Source organism: Notothenia rossii, assembly GCF_949606895.1.
Source record: "Notothenia rossii genome assembly, chromosome: 10".
Classification (NCBI taxonomy): Eukaryota; Metazoa; Chordata; class Actinopteri; order Perciformes; family Nototheniidae; genus Notothenia; species Notothenia rossii.
The window spans coordinates 63,608,932-63,627,022 of record NC_136908.1 but is presented as its reverse complement, the minus strand read 5'-3'; the positions used below and the strand labels follow the sequence as shown (position 1 = coordinate 63,627,022).

The 18,091-nt window shown below is 39.1% G+C and overlaps 5 protein-coding genes across 5 annotated transcripts; 4 read left to right on the top strand and 1 right to left on the bottom strand.

Moving 5' to 3' along the window:
- The first annotated feature begins 1,301 nt into the window (after positions 1-1,301).
- Positions 1,302-3,205, top strand: LOC307021123 (histone H3.2). Its single transcript, XM_079652951.1, has one exon. The coding sequence runs from the start codon at positions 2,230-2,232 to the stop codon at positions 2,638-2,640; it is 411 nt and encodes a 136-aa protein (XP_079509077.1). The 5' UTR covers positions 1,302-2,229; the 3' UTR covers positions 2,641-3,205.
- A 3,107-nt stretch (positions 3,206-6,312) lies between these two features.
- Positions 6,313-7,006, bottom strand: LOC307021139 (histone H4). Its single transcript, XM_079652969.1, has one exon. The coding sequence runs from the start codon at positions 6,995-6,997 to the stop codon at positions 6,686-6,688; it is 312 nt and encodes a 103-aa protein (XP_079509095.1). The 5' UTR covers positions 6,998-7,006; the 3' UTR covers positions 6,313-6,685.
- Positions 7,007-12,147: 5,141 nt separating this feature from the next.
- LOC307021138 (histone H4) lies at positions 12,148-13,286 on the top strand (the record flags this gene model as incomplete). The annotated part of the gene is made up of 1 exon (XM_079652968.1): positions 12,148-13,286. One exon carries the CDS (start codon positions 12,148-12,150, stop codon positions 12,457-12,459), a length of 312 nt encoding a protein of 103 aa, XP_079509094.1. The 3' UTR covers positions 12,460-13,286.
- Positions 13,287-15,089: 1,803 nt separating this feature from the next.
- On the top strand, positions 15,090-15,532 carry LOC307021134 (histone H2B 1.2-like; the record flags this gene model as incomplete). The annotated part of the gene is made up of 1 exon (XM_079652964.1): positions 15,090-15,532. One exon carries the CDS (start codon positions 15,090-15,092, stop codon positions 15,465-15,467), a length of 378 nt encoding a protein of 125 aa, XP_079509090.1. The 3' UTR covers positions 15,468-15,532.
- A 945-nt stretch (positions 15,533-16,477) lies between these two features.
- On the top strand, positions 16,478-16,902 carry LOC307021129 (histone H2A-like). Its single transcript, XM_079652957.1, has one exon. The coding sequence runs from the start codon at positions 16,495-16,497 to the stop codon at positions 16,876-16,878; it is 384 nt and encodes a 127-aa protein (XP_079509083.1). The 5' UTR covers positions 16,478-16,494; the 3' UTR covers positions 16,879-16,902.
- Positions 16,903-18,091: the final 1,189 nt, after the last annotated feature.

Genomic DNA, 18,091 nt, shown 5'->3' with positions numbered 1-18,091 from the left:
GCAGATAGAGTGACGTGTAAGTAACTCATTGTTAGGTCTTCCTTATTGAACTTGCGCTAAAGCTTTCATTTCAGATATTCTTCAAAATCCTATGGAGAGATCCCATTGGCTCTGAGGCGAGTGAACAGGAAGTGGTGAAATGCTGACTCACTTCAGGGTTTTAGGACTCGTTCCTGCACCTCTCTATACCAATCGTATAAAATACATGGATGTATAATAAGAACTTTGATGAACAAAGTATGAACAATAAATTACTGTGCAATATTACGATATGATTGAAGTTCCTGTTTCTTTTCATCCAAAACGGCAAAAACTAAGTTTTATAGAAGCATGAGGAGAAGTCAAATATTGTTGAATAATTGTTATCTTTAACATTCGATAGAAGAGGGTCAAGAAGAAGGGGGGGTATGCAGGAGGCTCCATGAGCGCACAGATACAGACAGAGAGACAGATAGGGACGAGCTGGAAAGACATGTCCCTCTGTGGGCCAAGAGTAGCACGTATGACTTATTGTTGTTTTAGAATTTCCTCAGGAATGCAAGCTTTGTTTCTATGAGCATGGTCGAATGGAGATGGGGGGTGCTAGTGGATCGCCGGAGTTGTATTAGATTAACATTAACATGCTTATTGTAGATGTAAGTGCACTGCCTTGTGGCCTGTAGCACCATCCTTGATGGAGCATATGTGTGGGCTGGACCTGTATTTGACAGGAAAGGGGTGAGCAGAGAGTAGAGTTGTCGATTCTTGTGACTATCTTCCTCACCCTCTCAGACTCTCAGTTGCACGTGCTGCTAAAGAGACGCGCTACCATGTAATAAAGTCCGAGTGGAAACAGTCCTGAGTAAATGAGAAATATGACCCGTGAGGAAACCGGGAGAGGGCAATGAAATCGGGAGTCTCTCGTGAAAATCGGGAGGGTTGGCAAGTATGATTACGCCATGCTATATTTCCATTGTGAATGATGCAAGCCAGTCAGCAGTGAATATCAGGACCAAGTAGCATGTTCATGTATTGAATTGATGTGTATTTCCAAGATGCATTAAAGTCATTTCTTCATCTTTCATTGCCAAAAAAAGTTATAATCAAATGAATACTCAAATTTCACACCAGCTGTTATAATAATAATAATAATAATAATAATAATAATAATAATAATACATGGGACTTTTATAGCGCTCTTCATGAAACTCAAAGACCCTTTGACAGAGAATTAAGAAAAGACTACAAAAAAAAACAAAGAAATACAAAAGGAGATAAACAAAACAGAAAATAGGGGGGGGGGGGGGGGGGGGGGTCAGTGGTTGAATGCAGTGTTGAACAGGTGGGTTTTGAGTGATGTTTTGAATGCTGTGAGGGAGGAAGAATCTCTGATGGATTGGGGTAGTGAGTTCCAGAGGGTGGGTGCAGCAACGGAGAAGGCTCTGTCGCCCCAAGACTTGAGGTTGGTCCGGGTGGGGAGGGACAGGAGGTTGGCAGTAGCATAGCGGAAGGAGCGAGTGGGAGTGTGTCTGTGGAGGAGGTCAGTCAGGTAGGATGGGGCCAGGTTATGGAGGGCTTTGTATGTCATCAGGAGGATCTTGTACTGAATTCTCTGGGGGATGGGGAGCCAGTGGAGCTTGATGAGGACGGGTGTAATGTGTTCGCAGATCCGGGTGTGTCTGAAAGTGTATTTGATTCAGGTCATCGCTTTGCTGATAAATAGCTGACTCCATAGTAGGAAACTCAGATAACATATACTTTATTTTCTTCATATAAAGACATTATTTTGTTATAAGAGAATCAGAAATCATAAACGGGTTTGTTGACAAGTAACACATACTTAGAATTTGTCTTGGTGCTTTATTCACATACATAATATTAAAACACTGTTAAAAACTATTTTAAGAATGCTATAATAACATTAGAAATATAGCAATATTTACATCAAAATATGTATGCTTTACAATATACAGAATTCAGAGTTTATGAATGTATAGAATCATTTTTGCATCATTCATCTTTGCTGGACTTTTGTATTATGTCACACATGGATGTATAATAAGAACAGTTAACAAATGAGCGCGACATTTGAATTTTTCAATCTCTACCAACCAATAGTTGAGCTGCAGTGTTACGTGTATACATTCCACCAATCAGCGTCGTTGCCGTGTCTGCTCTGGCTATATAATAGACACAGACAAGCCCACCACATTACTACTTTTCGAACAGAGAAGCAGACTCTCGCTAGCCATGGCAAGAACCAAGCAGACCGCCCGTAAATCCACCGGAGGAAAGGCTCCCAGGAAGCAGCTGGCCACCAAGGCTGCTCGTAAGAGCGCCCCAGCCACCGGCGGCGTGAAGAAGCCTCACCGTTACAGGCCCGGTACCGTGGCTCTGAGGGAGATCCGCCGCTACCAGAAGTCCACCGAGCTGCTGATCCGCAAGTTGCCCTTCCAGCGCCTGGTGAGGGAGATCGCTCAGGACTTCAAGACCGACCTGCGCTTCCAGAGCTCTGCCGTCATGGCTCTGCAGGAGTCCAGCGAGGCCTACCTGGTCGGCCTGTTCGAGGACACCAACCTGTGCGCCATCCACGCTAAGAGGGTAACCATCATGCCCAAGGACATCCAGCTGGCCCGTCGTATCCGCGGAGAGAGGGCTTAAACTGACCTCAGACCGGAACACCGAGACACAACGGCTCTTTTAAGAGCCACACACACACTCTAACAGAGTAACAAGTCCTGAAAAACATGTGTGCATATACTTTATAAACGCATTGTCCCCCTTTATTATTAAAGTATTATCTATATAGTAACACATGATAACATAGACTATATGTTATCATAATGTGTGTTAGTGGTAGTTGCAATATGGATCAACATTGTAGAAATGTACTATAGTATAAAAACTTCTACGATGTTGATCCATACCCACTGGGTTGTAATGCAGTCTCTCATGTATGGCTAGAAACTGACATCTAGTGGTTTGTTTATATAAAGCCCAGACAAACAACTGATGTAATATATCATTTTGGTCTGTAAACGGGTTTTTAATTATTAGTCCTGAGATATATGTAAATATGAGCCAGTGCTGAAATATTCCCATTTATGTTTTTGCTTTATCTATACAGAGAAACAAATAAAGTTTGATGGTGTATACATCGATTACTGATTGGACACTGCTGCACTTGCAGTGTGTCATTTCATAAGACACTTGCATCTAACTGTATGTTGGCTGTCTAAAAATACAGTTTAGTTTAAATAATATTATTAAACATGTTACTGATTACATGGTTATCTAATCTTGAAATAGTGATGTATAATAGTTCGTACCATGTGTGGTTTAGAGCTACTAAACTAACTCCTAACGGTATAGATATACAATGGTCACATTAAATAACTGCTAATTGAGATAATAACTTAATTACTGTATGTACCTAGATATACCTAATTTCTTAAAATGCTAATAACAAATAAGTAAAGAACTGTTAGAAAGACACACGTGTTATAATCCACTACAATAGAGCCACTCTTTTCGTTCTGATCCAAACATTTGTTGGTGAACTCTGACACCTGGTGGATAAAGGCTGGGACTAAAAACAACCTGTTCTGTATTCACCTCAATGTGCGTGTGGGCAAAAGATGCGATCGAGTGCTTAAATGTTACGGTACGCTATTGATCGGTGAACTGAAGACACCTGCCAATAAGTAGCTACTGATAGAGTGTAGTGTAAACTGAGTTAAGTCATGGTTTTATTCACAAAAACATTTTCATCCCAGCTGCTCTGAAATGTGTCATCCATTGACTTGTATGCATGTTTTTGCATTTAGATGATCGTGTTTTGCATGTATTTCTTGTTTGTAATCAGAGTTTAAATACATTACTGAAGATGTTCTGTGATCACATGGTATAACATTTGTTAAATACAGAATTTACAATACTTGTTAACTAATATCATGTATTATTATTTGTCATGCTTTGATTAGCAATATGATTATCGTTATTCCACTTTATAGACGAGTGTTATCGCTTTGAGTTATCTTTTGTCACAGTGCACATAAAGCATACCCTGTAAGAGAGTGCACCTACTGTAATTTACAACCATAGTTAATTACTGTAACACATATTACAATACCGTGCTCTATCGAGTATTAGCTTTACAGTATAATTCTGTCAGCTGTTTGGTTACGTTATACCGTTTTAGTTTTGTTGCTATTGTAATCCGTAAAAACATATTATTGCTGTTAATTAATTAAACTTAAAATGTATTTTTAAGCAAATAATTAAAGAAAAAAAATCTAATTTTAAGAAGTAAAAATGTTTGCCACCTTGCTGGCATAGAAAGGGCTTGGGAGAGAAAGAGCCTTTCAACATTATGTTTTTATTAAATCCAGTACAAAACAGGTGTAACAAATGTAAAATGAAAGTACAAAAAAGTTGTGTAAAATTAAAATTATAAACAACATTCCTTATGCAGAAAAATATACACATCTGCATGTCCTTGACTATGTACCCCAAATTCAGGTCCTGTTTTTCTTGGCAAAATATTGTTATGTAATTCAGAATGCTGCTTCATTAAATACATTCAGCTTTAAACACATTTCAAGAAATACATTTCTTGTAAAACAAAAACAGCAAACAGATTCTCTGCAATCTGTGTTATGATCATGTGCAACACAATAGAAACTGGAATGATTCATACTGAAGTTGGCTGACCAGAACATATACTGTGACGTTTTACCCAGAACTGGTTACATCAACATCCGGTTGCTATTCCTTCCCATGGTGAGCTCCTTTCATACAATATATTGATATGGTGGGTAAAAATGATTTGCACTTAATAGAGTGCTGAATACTTGTCCAAAGGTCTTGTGCAAATCAGAGAAACCACTCTTAAATGATGCACTGGGCCGACAAATGCTGTGAGTTATTAATGTTACACTGCAGCCTACTGTATACGGTGTATACTATACGCGGTTAAAGCAACATAATCCCACAGTTTAACACCTTCAATATTTTAATTGAGACAGCCAGCTAACTGACAGTTAACACATTATTACTGAAGAGCACATTTCAATCAAGAAAATTATAGTTAGCAAAGATAGCTAAATATAGTCCAGTTCCTCATATAGGTTTTGCAACAAATCAATTAATAGAGACAAGGCTAAATTAAAGTTGAATTACGTAAAGGTGGGGTAGGTAATTTTGGAGAAACCAGCTCGAGTGCGCAAGAATTTGAAAATATGCAGCCGGAAAAAATCTGGCCCTTCCTTCAGACTTCCTTCCAGAGCCCCTCCTCCAACACACACGAACGCGCACATGACCAATGAGGGCACGAGATAAGTTTGTGCACAGATGGAAGGCTGACAGGCAGGTAGGCCATCCAGTTACTTTAGCCGGGCCGGCTCAGATGATTGGTCGTGCTTTTTACAGTACTACGGCTTCCACAGATGAAATGTTTTTTATGTATTTATTGTCAAAGCATTTAATATCTTCATTGCTATCGGGATGTTAAGAGCATTACATGGAATATAACAAAAAGTGTTTCTGAAATAAATTACATACCCCACCTTTAATAATTAAATGTCGTGTCTCCAACAAGAACACGTTAAAACAAGTTACTAGCTAAGTACCAAGCTAACATCATTTAAAAACCTTTGCAAGCTGCAGACAATCATTTTGACAACAAAAGATGGTAAAATGACGCATTCAATGTGCTGCCAAGGTACTTTCCAAGCTGAGAATATTCTTCTTCTTCCTTCTACTTTGACACAAATCTGCCATCTACATTATAAGCCTTTGGAGAAATTCCTTTGTGTTTAATGTAAACTGCATGAAGATAGGACTGTATCTTGATGCAACAGGATTATTTTCAAATGGAAAATGCCCATCTACATATCCACTTACATATCACACAAACAGTACAGCTATAGACTACGATCTCAAAATGACATCACTCTGTCCGTCCCCTCAGTACGCACGCTGCTTGGGAAAAAAGCCGTATCATACTCTGCCCCCTGGAACACACTTCAGCAGGAACTTAAACTGACCAGTTTGATACCCATCACGGATTTTAAACTCTAAAAAAGCTGGATAAATCATCTGTGGGTGTTTGCACCTGCTATATCTGACTGTATATGGATTTCAATTTCTACTTTTCTTTTTACGATGTTGTATTTAGTGTTGCCTCTGTAACTTTGTGTGGTAGTGTTACCACTGAACAGGTCTCTCTTGAAAATGAGACCTTATGTCTCAATGAGATCTACACCTGTATAAATAAAAAATAAATGAATTGAGGAAGAAGCCACTCAACCGTAACAGAAAAATACTGTAATATTGCAGTCCTTTATTGTTCATCGAAGTGACACATTAACCTGTACTTACTAAAACCGGTAGATTACTCTACCAAATTCTCCGTATTATTACAGTTTAGGTTATTGTATGCATGCGGTTATCTATGTACTCTCACCATTGACTTAGTACTACCATACCATAATAATAATAATGTAGCAATAGTACCACACTACAGTCGAAACAAACCTCTATAACGAATTGACTGACATACAACAATAAATCAGCTGTTGACAAACTGTAATACTCAAATTCAAAATGGTTGTGTGCAATTAGTCACACATAGTAAGAGGAGTTGGCTTTTAAAGTAAAGTGGGTGGCTCTTAAAAGAGCCTTTGTGTGTTTCAGTCAGATGAGTTTATCCCCCGAAGCCGTACAGGGTGCGGCCCTGCCTCTTCAGAGCGTACACCACATCCATGGCGGTCACCGTCTTCCTCTTTGCATGCTCGGTGTAGGTGACGGCATCACGGATCACGTTCTCCAGGAACACCTTCAGCACACCGCGGGTCTCCTCGTAGATTAGACCGGAGATACGCTTCACTCCGCCGCGGCGAGCCAGACGGCGGATGGCGGGCTTGGTGATGCCCTGGATGTTATCACGGAGCACTTTGCGGTGGCGCTTAGCGCCTCCTTTGCCGAGTCCCTTTCCGCCCTTACCTCTTCCGGACATATTTTCAGAGTTGTGTAAAAACTGTGAATGAATCTGCTGTGGAGACCGTTGGTATTTATTGCCAGTCTGCGGACGTGGTTGAGATCTGTTCGGCGGGAGAAAACAAGCTAACAATAGAAAACATTTGAACGGTGATTTCACAATAAAGTTGCGCAATTGCCGATCTGGGTTATGGGTCATTCTTTGATTTCCCCAGTGTTTAATAGGCACCATATTCAGCTGTTTATCATCGATATAATTAATTGAATTGAACATTAGTAAAACAAAAAGTACTTACTACTTATATACCATACTATACTATATACTATATTATTTAAACACCATGATGTATCCTGTAATATCATATTACCAGTGGCGGAGCCAGGACATTTTCAGTGGGGTGGTGTTGTAATTTTACAACATTACTTTAAGCTATCCAAAAAAAGTCAGTAAATGTTTTTGTTTTTTTAAAAGACTACATTTACATAGTCAAAAGGTTATTTTGTTCAGCCTCACAATTCTATTGGGTAGTAAATGTGTGTATAGGTCCTGCCTAGGTTATATATATATATATATATATATATATATATATATATATATAAGGAACCTCTATATATTTATATATATATATATAAATATATATAGGTCCCTTATATGTGTGGACAGAGGGTCCATACATATAAGATTAACATTCCTGACAATATATCTCAATAGTCATCTTTTATGGTGTAAATGCCTTTTTAATAATAACATTTTTGAATGGAACATTCTCAACATGAATGCATACATCCAAATAAATATAACTTAAAGTGGACCTATCATGCTATAGGCTATTTGAATAATATAGTGTAGGACCATACCTATATAAGGCATATTTATTCTTTTTATTTTTCAAAATACCAAACAGATCATGCATTTTAGCCATTCCTCAATTTGCTCAATTTAACACTGTCTTTGCATGGGCTGTTTCTGTGAGAACAGCACCACCTACAGGCCTGGCATATGTACTACAGCGTATCCAGCGCTTTTGAACGGCAATGTCTGGCTGTCTCCTCCTGATTGGTGGAGTTGGCTCAATAGCCGTAGCGTCACTTCTGTGACGTCATATAAGTGTTCAAATCTGGATCAGTCTGTATTAGAGATGTTAAGATTCACCGATTCGCATCGGTGCACCGGCATAAACGTTCAAGATGCGAGTGCACCGGTTGAAAGAGTGCACATCGGCTACAGTTTGGGTTGAACTCGCGATGCATCGATTGCGTAGCGTCTTTGCATCGGTAAAAAACCGATTCATTCATATAAAATCCCCTTATCTTGTCAACGTTCAGCAGAGACGATCTTTGATATTTGCTTCGCCACTACGGAGAACGAGAGTCTCAGTTATCAACACACACGGAAGTTGAGGAGAAAGAGAAACACAGCGCAGCGAAAAATACCTACAAATCAAACGTTTGGCAACACTTCGGATTGTTCAAGAAAGACGGTGTAAAAGTCATTTATGCTATATAGTTGACCGCAGGTCATGGAGAGTAATAAGGTATCCGTAGACCTTTGTATGAGGTATCTTTATTACTTAACAGGTCTACAGCCATGATACATAGATGCGGACTTGCATACACACAGTATCACTCCGCAGCCGCACCCCATCAGTAACGTCCTGATGGTATACAGTATGTGCGCGGCACTATTACTACAGACGGTCAATTTGAAAAATCACTCGCAAATTGTTAACGATGCCGAGCCGCTTTAAAGTACACAAGTAGTACGAGGAACTTAGCGACGCACATAAAGAGGCGACATGGGGTCTGCGGCTGAAAAGAGAAACCTGAAAGTGAGACATATGAGTTAAATCACTCAGTGAGGTGTTCTGTCAGAGAGAGGTGTTTAGCTTACAGCAGCCTGTGACGGCTAATAATAATTTAAATGTCTTCCTTACTGTAAGCAGTTATGAAATACCTGTTTGTGAAAGGTTATTTGTTTTCTTTATTGTTCAGATAGAAACCACTGCTTTCTGCTCACTGGTGAGTTAGCCTCTGAGTGTTAAGCACATCAGGCTGGCAGCTGTATGGGCATTGCTCTATGGTAGCTGTTATTTGCACATTGTTAATCATGAGCAATGCATCCTTACATTGTTTAACTGTGAGGTGTTATACAATTGTACTCTGGAGAGCTTTTAAAGGTAAAAAAATAAACGGCATGATGGGATGTGCAGTACCAAATATGTAAAGCACTTTTTTGTTAATGTATGATTTGCTGCATATAAGGAATAAAACAAAAATCCTCTGTCGTACCATATTGAAGTATCATTATTTTTGCATCGTGTTGAATCGCATCGTATCGCCCCGAATCGCATAATGTTGAATCAAATCGTATCGAACTGTATCGCAACAGGGGTGAATCGTATCGTATCGCATCGCCGGGTGTTTCAAAGGTATCGTTAATGTATCGTATCGTGGTAACGTATCGAGATGCGCATCGCATCGGCCTCAGTGATGGAGATGCACATCCCTAGTCTGTATCAGATCCGTTGCAGCCCCTTTTTAAGAGATTTGGGTATGGAGGAAAATAGAGAGGGTTGTGTTTTCTGACACTTGGTGAGTTCCCTGGAACACCGGGGAAACATATTCATGTATAAAAGACGTACAAAAGTGCATTTTGCATGATAGGTCACCTTTAAATATGTGGGAAAATACTGTGTTGGAAATGTATTATTGAAATTAGATGTTAGCTTTTTGTTTTGATATATATATATATATATATATATATATATATATATATATTGGCCGATAGGCGATGACTGCAGAAAGGAGCAATTTCCATAGACCCCCATGTTAAAATGCCCAATTTTACAGCAGAAAAAAACGTGTTTCTACCCCTGGATGCAATAAATATTATTATGGATATAGTTAGATTCCACCTTCATGATTATGAATTTGTGAGTGAATTGTTTTCTAACGCAACCCTTTTATTTATATTAGGTCTTAAAGTGTTTGCATAAATTAGGGCATGGTACGTGCCTCACTGTCAGCTAACAGCAATTTGTCCACTCTGCTAGGCTACAACGTTAGTTAGTTGTAGTTACTGTACTTGACCCTTTAGCCGTGTTTGTGGTGAATGTGCCTTTTAGGGAATGTTGTTACAAATACCAGACAATTCAAATGTCGTGCTGTGCGCTTGAATGTACTAAGAGAACTTCCAAGAAGTCTACTCTCAGCTTTTTTCGATGAGTAAATAATATATAGATAATATTATTCATGTTTACCACATTAGCAGGTGTTTGTGTGCTTGTTAGCTTAGCTTGTTATGTAGCTTATTAGCCAGCTAAGGACATAACCCTTTATACATGTATATATATATATAAATATATATATATATACAGTTTAGTTTATGATTCAGCCTTGGGTAAGACTTTTATAGTGTGTGGCTATGACAACCATAATGCTAAACGGGAGCAAATGTTAAAAGGGGACCCAATTATCCCAGTGGTGGCCACCGGAGTCCATGCCGCTGAAGCTAACGGAGCCGCAGGGGGCTAGCTCACTAGCGCGTCCCGGTGGCCGTAGCGAGCCCCCTGCGGCTCCGTTAGCTCCGGCCAGCGTCCCGGCGGTGGAGTCCGTCGTTATAATTGGCCAATAGGGTGGCCAGGATTCAGCAATGCCCCAGCTCCTCCTGGTTGTTACCTCTCATTTATCATATGAAGAATTAATTTTCACGAATTGCTTAAAGCCAATCATACAATTATGAAACAAACGCCTGTTTGAGACTCCTCAGTGCACACAAATACATAAATTGCAGAAATAAATAAATACGGAAATGTTATTGATCACCCCTCGATTAGGTTTTCTTTTTGAGAACAGTATTCTCATAAATGATGCGGTAAACAGAAGGATATAATGACTTTAAACTGACGCCGTTTTGCATTTCTTTAGGTTAGATAGATACGAGCATGGTTTATATACTATCATGTTTAATCATGTTTTATGCCGTTCGCCAATAGCCTACTTGATAAGTCGCTCGTAAAACACAGGAGTTATGGAAACTAAGAACACCATATGGTAAATTGTACAGCTAATATAACACAATACATTAGTTGTATTTCCTTTGACTGGTGGATTATGAGTAGGCCTAGTTGCTGATTGAAAGCTGGAACACAAACCAACAAAAATAATTCAGAGCCAGTCGTCATGACTCCACTCCGGAGGTCTATGGCTCCCAGGCCTCCATATCTCTTAAATAACAAATTACGTTTAGCAACCTCCCTTGTTGTACCCCACACCAAATTGACACACTGTTTGTTTAATTGCATAATTATTTGCGTGGGTGGGGGAAAAATATTTGGTAGAAAGAGGATCTTGCTAAGAATGAAAGATTTGATTATATTTATTCTTAATTTATAATTTGTATCTTTGTTCTCCTATTGTTTAACTTGTTCTTTGACTTCACTTAGTTTGTTCTCCCAATTGAGTTCAGCACAGTTGTCGCTACAAATAGTTATTCCAAGTATTTTAATTTATTTTTTCAGTTGAATGTTTATGTCGCATTTGGAATCGACGGTGCCGATCAAAACACCTTCAGTTTTGCTGTGGTTTAATTTAGCTCCTGATGCCAATTCACATAGGTTTAGTTTGTTAGAACATCCGTTTCCTGTTTGTTTTTTATTATAACAGTAACATCGTCTGCATAGGCGATGGCAGTTATTTTGGGCGCATGGCCAACTGGTGTTCCTGATATGAACCTGTCAATGTTTATTATTTTAACAATATATCTTAATATATAAGTTTATATGTAAATATTACATTTAAATGTGAAATAATTATATTAAACTAAATAGCAGTTGGTTGGCATCATGTCTACAAAATGCAATATTGGAGGTTAATATGGTGTAATACACGCACTAAATAAATGAGATACAGATGACATTATTTGGGAATTAGATTATTTGATTGCTTGTGTCAAAATTTGTGAAACCATTTGCTAGTTTTTATTTTGAAGGGTGGTTGTCGTAACGGGAAACGCATCGGCTCATTGTGTGTGAAAAGAGCAGCAGAGAGGGAACAAAGGAACGGAACAAAATGGCGGGCTAGAATTAACCAGGGTGTCTTCAACCAGGTCCGCATATCAGCTTTAAATATGGGCTATATCCATATTAAGTACATCATAACTCTGCAATTATGTCGGGAAGAGGAAAGGGTGGAAAGGGACTCGGCAAAGGAGGCGCTAAGCGTCACCGCAAAGTGCTCCGTGATAACATCCAGGGTATCACCAAGCCCGCCATCCGACGTCTGGCTCGCCGCGGCGGAGTGAAGCGTATCTCCGGTCTGATCTACGAGGAGACCCGCGGTGTGCTGAAGGTGTTCCTGGAGAATGTGATCCGTGATGCCGTCACCTACACCGAGCACGCCAAGAGGAAGACAGTGACCGCCATGGATGTGGTGTACGCTCTCAAGAGACAGGGCCGCACCCTGTACGGTTTCGGGGGATAAACTCATCTGACTGAATAACACAAAGGCTCTTTTAAGAGCCACCAACTTCACTTTAAGAGCCTCTGTCCTTGAGATAAAACTGATTTATTAACGTATTTTTGATCCTTTACTAATTCATCAAAATGCTTAAAACAGATCCATGTTATTATTACCTGTTTATTACTAAAGGTAGAATAATGCAAAAATGTTTAAATAAAAAATACCATACTAGAATGTAAGCAAAGTGGTTCGTACTGCATTCATCGAGAGGATAAACCAACTTTCACTCTTTCCTTTATTTAACATTATAACAAGGGGACTATTGGGTAAACACTGGCCGCGAGAGGCTGTGTCGAAGGCGTATGTCTCCTGTGATGGATCCACCGGGATCAGTGGGCTCTCCACCAGAGGAATTTCGTCCTCTACGCCGGCTTTGCACGGAGGAATGACGGTGGAGGACATTTGCAGTGCTGCATCTTGGTCTCCCCCCTGTTCGTTTATTCAATTGTATTTGAGGGATGTCTCCCATTCCTCTCTGACACAGTACTGAGTGAGGGATGTCAGGGATCCAGCTGTGCGCCTCTCTCTCCTGCCTCTCGGCACGCAGAGAATGGACCCCCCATCTCTTTTATCGCGGGACAACGTGTGACCTTCGTCTCTACTTTTCAAAGCGGCAGGTTTTTATTGTTCCCAGCCTTCGTCCCCTCATGGAGAATATTCATGTTTTATGCTATATTTCCAGGGACTGTGATGCACCGTTACACATGACGCAATAGGCATTAGTGAGCCGGATCATCAGAACTAGTATCAGTTCAAGTTATGATGAAACACGTGCAAATGTAAATACATTGCCTTAATAAACTCTTCAATCCACTATGAGTTTACCACCTGGAATGCTCGTGGTATTCAGTCTAAAGACATCAACAACAACACATTTATTATTTGTTGGAAAGTAACTTTGACATCCTGCCACTCTAAAATAAGTGGTTTTGAAGCCATTTAATGATTCCAGAGATGTTAAGAAAGGTCGTCTGGATGATTTGTAACTACACATTTTAAATGTTTAAAAAAATATATAGATATATTTATACATCTTTGTGACTATCCAGTATATCACAATATCTGTGTTAGAAAATAATTTTCAACACTTTTCAGGTATTTGTTCTTTATTTTAAATCTATAATCTTGTAAGTATAACCGAAATCTAAATATCAACAGGTCATAAACAGATAACTTGTCAGATATCACACTTTATCAGTTTAGATAACAGCACTGATTTACATATGAAATGACAACGGTGTTTTAGGCACCAAAATGTACGCGTTTAAGGCTAAACATTTGATCATGGAAATAAGTAGGTCTGTATTATCTTCACTGAATATGAGGATGAACACCTAACTCAATAATGGGCCTGTGAACTTCCAGTCATACCTGTGGAGGAAATTAATTACAAGCATTTCATCAAGAAACTCTAAACAAACCAGCTACAACAAGCTGATCTCCAGCAATAATAGTAAAAGACAGCTCTTCTCATATAATTATTACAACCAAACACATGTATGCCTTATATTAAACCAATTTCATTCAAATTAAAAAAGCCCTTTTAACCTGAACTAATTCATCACCAAACAAGTCTTACACCTTTTTCCCTTTCCACGTTCATTCTTTCTATTTTTACACTGAATCTTCTAAATCATAGCAATACATTATCAACTAACTGTTTCCCACATTCTTTAAGTCTCACATTTAATGTGATGTAATATGGTGTCATGAGTCCTGATCTACAACATTCTACATTCACCTATATTATTGGACATTGACAGATTGAAATGATGTTATCTCTACACTCAGTTATTCAAGATGTCCTGCCAGGTTGTCATTATACCATGCTCTATTGGTGCTTATATTTCAGACATCCAAAAACAAATGTCTAAAATATTGTTAGCATTGTTGTCCACTCTCACCTCTTTTCTGTTATTTAAATATTTACATTAGGTTTTGGAAAAGTCTATGGGTATGTGTGATCTAATGTGTACCTTTTCCCTAGCCTATTTATTACGTTTAAAGCCCTTCTCTCCACATGGAATCATTAGCTTACTACATCAATCACATAACTACAAGAAATCCCTTTACTTAAAAAAAATTTGCATTAATGCACACACTCGATTCAATTCAGAAATGTACAGGTTTGTTATAAAGGCATCAGGAAAGCCTTCATGTAATCTCTAGAAATACTATGAAATGCTTTCTTTGTTGACCAGTTTGAATGGCTTGTAATAGATTGCGTTGGGTAATATAATATCTGATTGTTTATGTATATATCATATTTCTTGATTTAGGTTATCATTTTCAGTTTTTAAAAGACCAAGTTCTTCAACCATGTTATATTTTATCTTAATCTGAACAAACAATATACTGTAATGCATCAAGTGTTTTTTGGTTTATTTCATTATTTAGATTTCAATTAAAAAAATGTTTCTCTTCTGTTCTCAAAAACTATGCTCAAAAGGGTGATTTGTTTTGCGCATGCTCAGTACTCAACCAATCCCGTGCGAGCAACAGCACAGTCTCAATTGCATCGAAGGAATATAAATAGACCACGCTGTTACTAGGTGAACACATTCTACTTTGTAAACCCTCAATCGTTGATCATGCCTGAAGCAGCCAGCGTGAAAGCGCCCAAGAAGGGCTCCAAGAAGGCGGTCATCAAGACCGCCAGCAAGACCGGTAAGAAGAGGAGAAAGTCCAGGAAGGAGAGCTACGCCATCTACGTGTACAAAGTGATGAAGCAGGTGCACCCCGACACCGGCATCTCCTCCAAGGCCATGGGCATCATGAACTGCTTCGTGAGCGACATCTTTGAGCGCATCGCCGGGGAGGCCTCCCGTCTGGCTCACTACAACAAACGCTCCACCATCACCTCCAGGGAGATCCAGACCGCCGTCCGCCTGCTGCTCCCGGGAGAGCTGGCCAAGCACGCCGTGTCTGAGGGCACCAAGGCCGTGACCAAGTACACCAGCTCCAAGTAACCTGTTGTCGCTACTGTTACAAACAAACGGCTCTTTTAAGAGCCACCCACTTCATCTATTGCTGCTATCCTCTTTCAAAGTGTCCCGATATACGTCAATATAGTTGCCTTTTTAATATAACTAATATAATACATGGTACAAGTTGCCATCATTTATTCAATAAAAAAAACTGTTTTTTTTAAAGTAGGTATTGGTGGTAATGACATTAAACTGGTATGCTCACTTGGATCATCTCCCTGTGAACTGGCTTTTACTATTTACATTTTGTTAATTTTGCAACACACGCCTCCTCAATTGTATTATTCTATCTACATCACTTCCACCTGGAGGTTTTAATGCTTTACAAATAAAGCTATATTGTATCTTAAGTGCTGCAAATATAATAATGTATGTACGAATGAGAATAGGTTTTATTACCAAGTATGTTAACACATACAAGGAATTTGTTTTGGTATATTTGGTGCATACAAAGACACAGAATGAAGAATACCTAGCAAAATAATCAAAATAAAATAGAACTATATACATTTTGAGAAGACATACGTTATAGATCTTTATGAATACACATATGAAATAAGAGATACACAAATAAATTACAACTGATGATCAATTTATTTTCCGTTAGATGTTTAGCTCAAACGTTACTATTTAGGTGGGTGTGTCATTTGAGTTATAATACGGAATATATTATTTAATAAGTAAATGACACACTGTAAATAAACAGTAAGTATGACACCTTTATGAATGTGTTAATGTTCTCCACACATTGACACTTTCGCTTCTTAAATTACAGGAGTTTATATTCATCTTTGAACGGGTGAAAACTATTTCAGAAAATAAACATTTTTAAACTTTAACGTCTCATTCTGAAAAGAATTCAGGCGGCAGACTGACCTGTTTTCTGATTGGACGATCACAGTTACGTGTCAATCTGACCAATGAGCGAACAGCTGCGCTCCTATATAATCTGGTGAGAACTGTGACCAAGTTACTTTCTTCTTAACGTTGAAGAATAATCACATAGAAAATGTCTGGTCGCGGAAAAGGTGCAGGAAAGGTTAGGGCGAAGGCCAAGACTCGCTCATCCCGTGCCGGGCTCCAGTTCCCCGTCGGCCGTGTCCACAGGCATCTGAGGAAGGGTAACTACGCTCATCGTGTCGGTGCCGGAGCCCCGGTGTACCTGGCCGCTGTGCTGGAGTACCTTACCGCTGAGATCCTGGAGCTGGCTGGAAACGCCGCCCGGGACAACAAGAAGTCCCGTATCATCCCCCGCCACCTGCAGCTCGCCGTCCGCAACGACGAGGAGCTGAACAAGCTGCTTGGAGGCGTGACCATCGCTCAGGGAGGCGTGCTGCCTAACATCCAGGCTGTGCTGCTGCCCAAGAAGACCGAGAAGCCCGCCAAGAAGTGAACACCCTGAACCTGCTTCTACCAACACCCCAAAGGCTCTTTTAAGAGCCACCCACTTCCAACTAAAGAACGTTCCTCTCTTCACTACACAACTACTTAAAGGCTCAGAACAGTTATCTCCCCCCTTGCACTATATGTATTGAGGTGTACAACATATTCAACAAATCGTATATTAAACAATGTCACTCAATTTTAAACACATTAAAGGGAAATAAACACTCTAAATACAACCATAAATTACTATTAATGCTTTAATCTGTATTTATGGTTGTAGCCTCTAAACTAAAGCAAACTCCTCTTCAGCTTGTCCTTCCTGCATCCAGCAGGTTAATCACCACATTCTCAAATGAATAGCGGTTTGGCTGACATGTCAGTCCACATAAATAAAGCCACAACGTTTGTTGGAGCCATCATTAATGTTTAACTCAGTTTACACTACACTCTATCAGTAGCTACTTATTGGCAGGTGTCTGCAGTTCACCGATCAATAGCGTACCGTAACTTTTAAGCACTCGATCGTATCTTTTGCCCACACACACATTGAAGTGAATACAGAACAGGTTGTTTTTAGTCCCATCCTTTATCCACCTGGTGTCAGAGTTCACCAACAAATGTTTGGAGCAGAACGAAAATAGTGGCTCTATTGTAGTGGATTAAATATTAACACGTGTGTCTTTCTAACAGTTATTTATTTGTTATTAGCATTTTAAGAACTTAAGTATATCTAGGTACATATATTAATGAATTTATCCTCTCCAATTAGCAGTTATTTAATGTGACCATTGTATATCTATCGTTAGGAGTTAGTTTAGTAGCTCTAAAACAAACAAGGTAAAAACTATTATACAGCACTATTTCTAGATTAGATAAATCAGTAACATCCTAAATAATATTGTTTAAACTGAACTTTATGTTGTACTCAGCCCACACACAGTTAGATGCAAGTGTCTTATCATGAAATGACACACTGCATTTTATGCAAAGTATCAGGTTTTTATGTGTAAACCTCTTCAAAAACGTGTATGCTAGCCATGTACTTGCTAGCCGTCTTTAGTTATGCTCAATTTTAGCTAGAATCGTCACTCCCGAAACATATGGTTAAGTCTCGGTAATTGACATGATCGTTTCGGTCGTGACAAAATGGAAAAGTAAGCAGGTAAATCCCATAGTTCTGAAATAAATGTGATTTAAAGTCTGAAAATCAGTGTGTTACT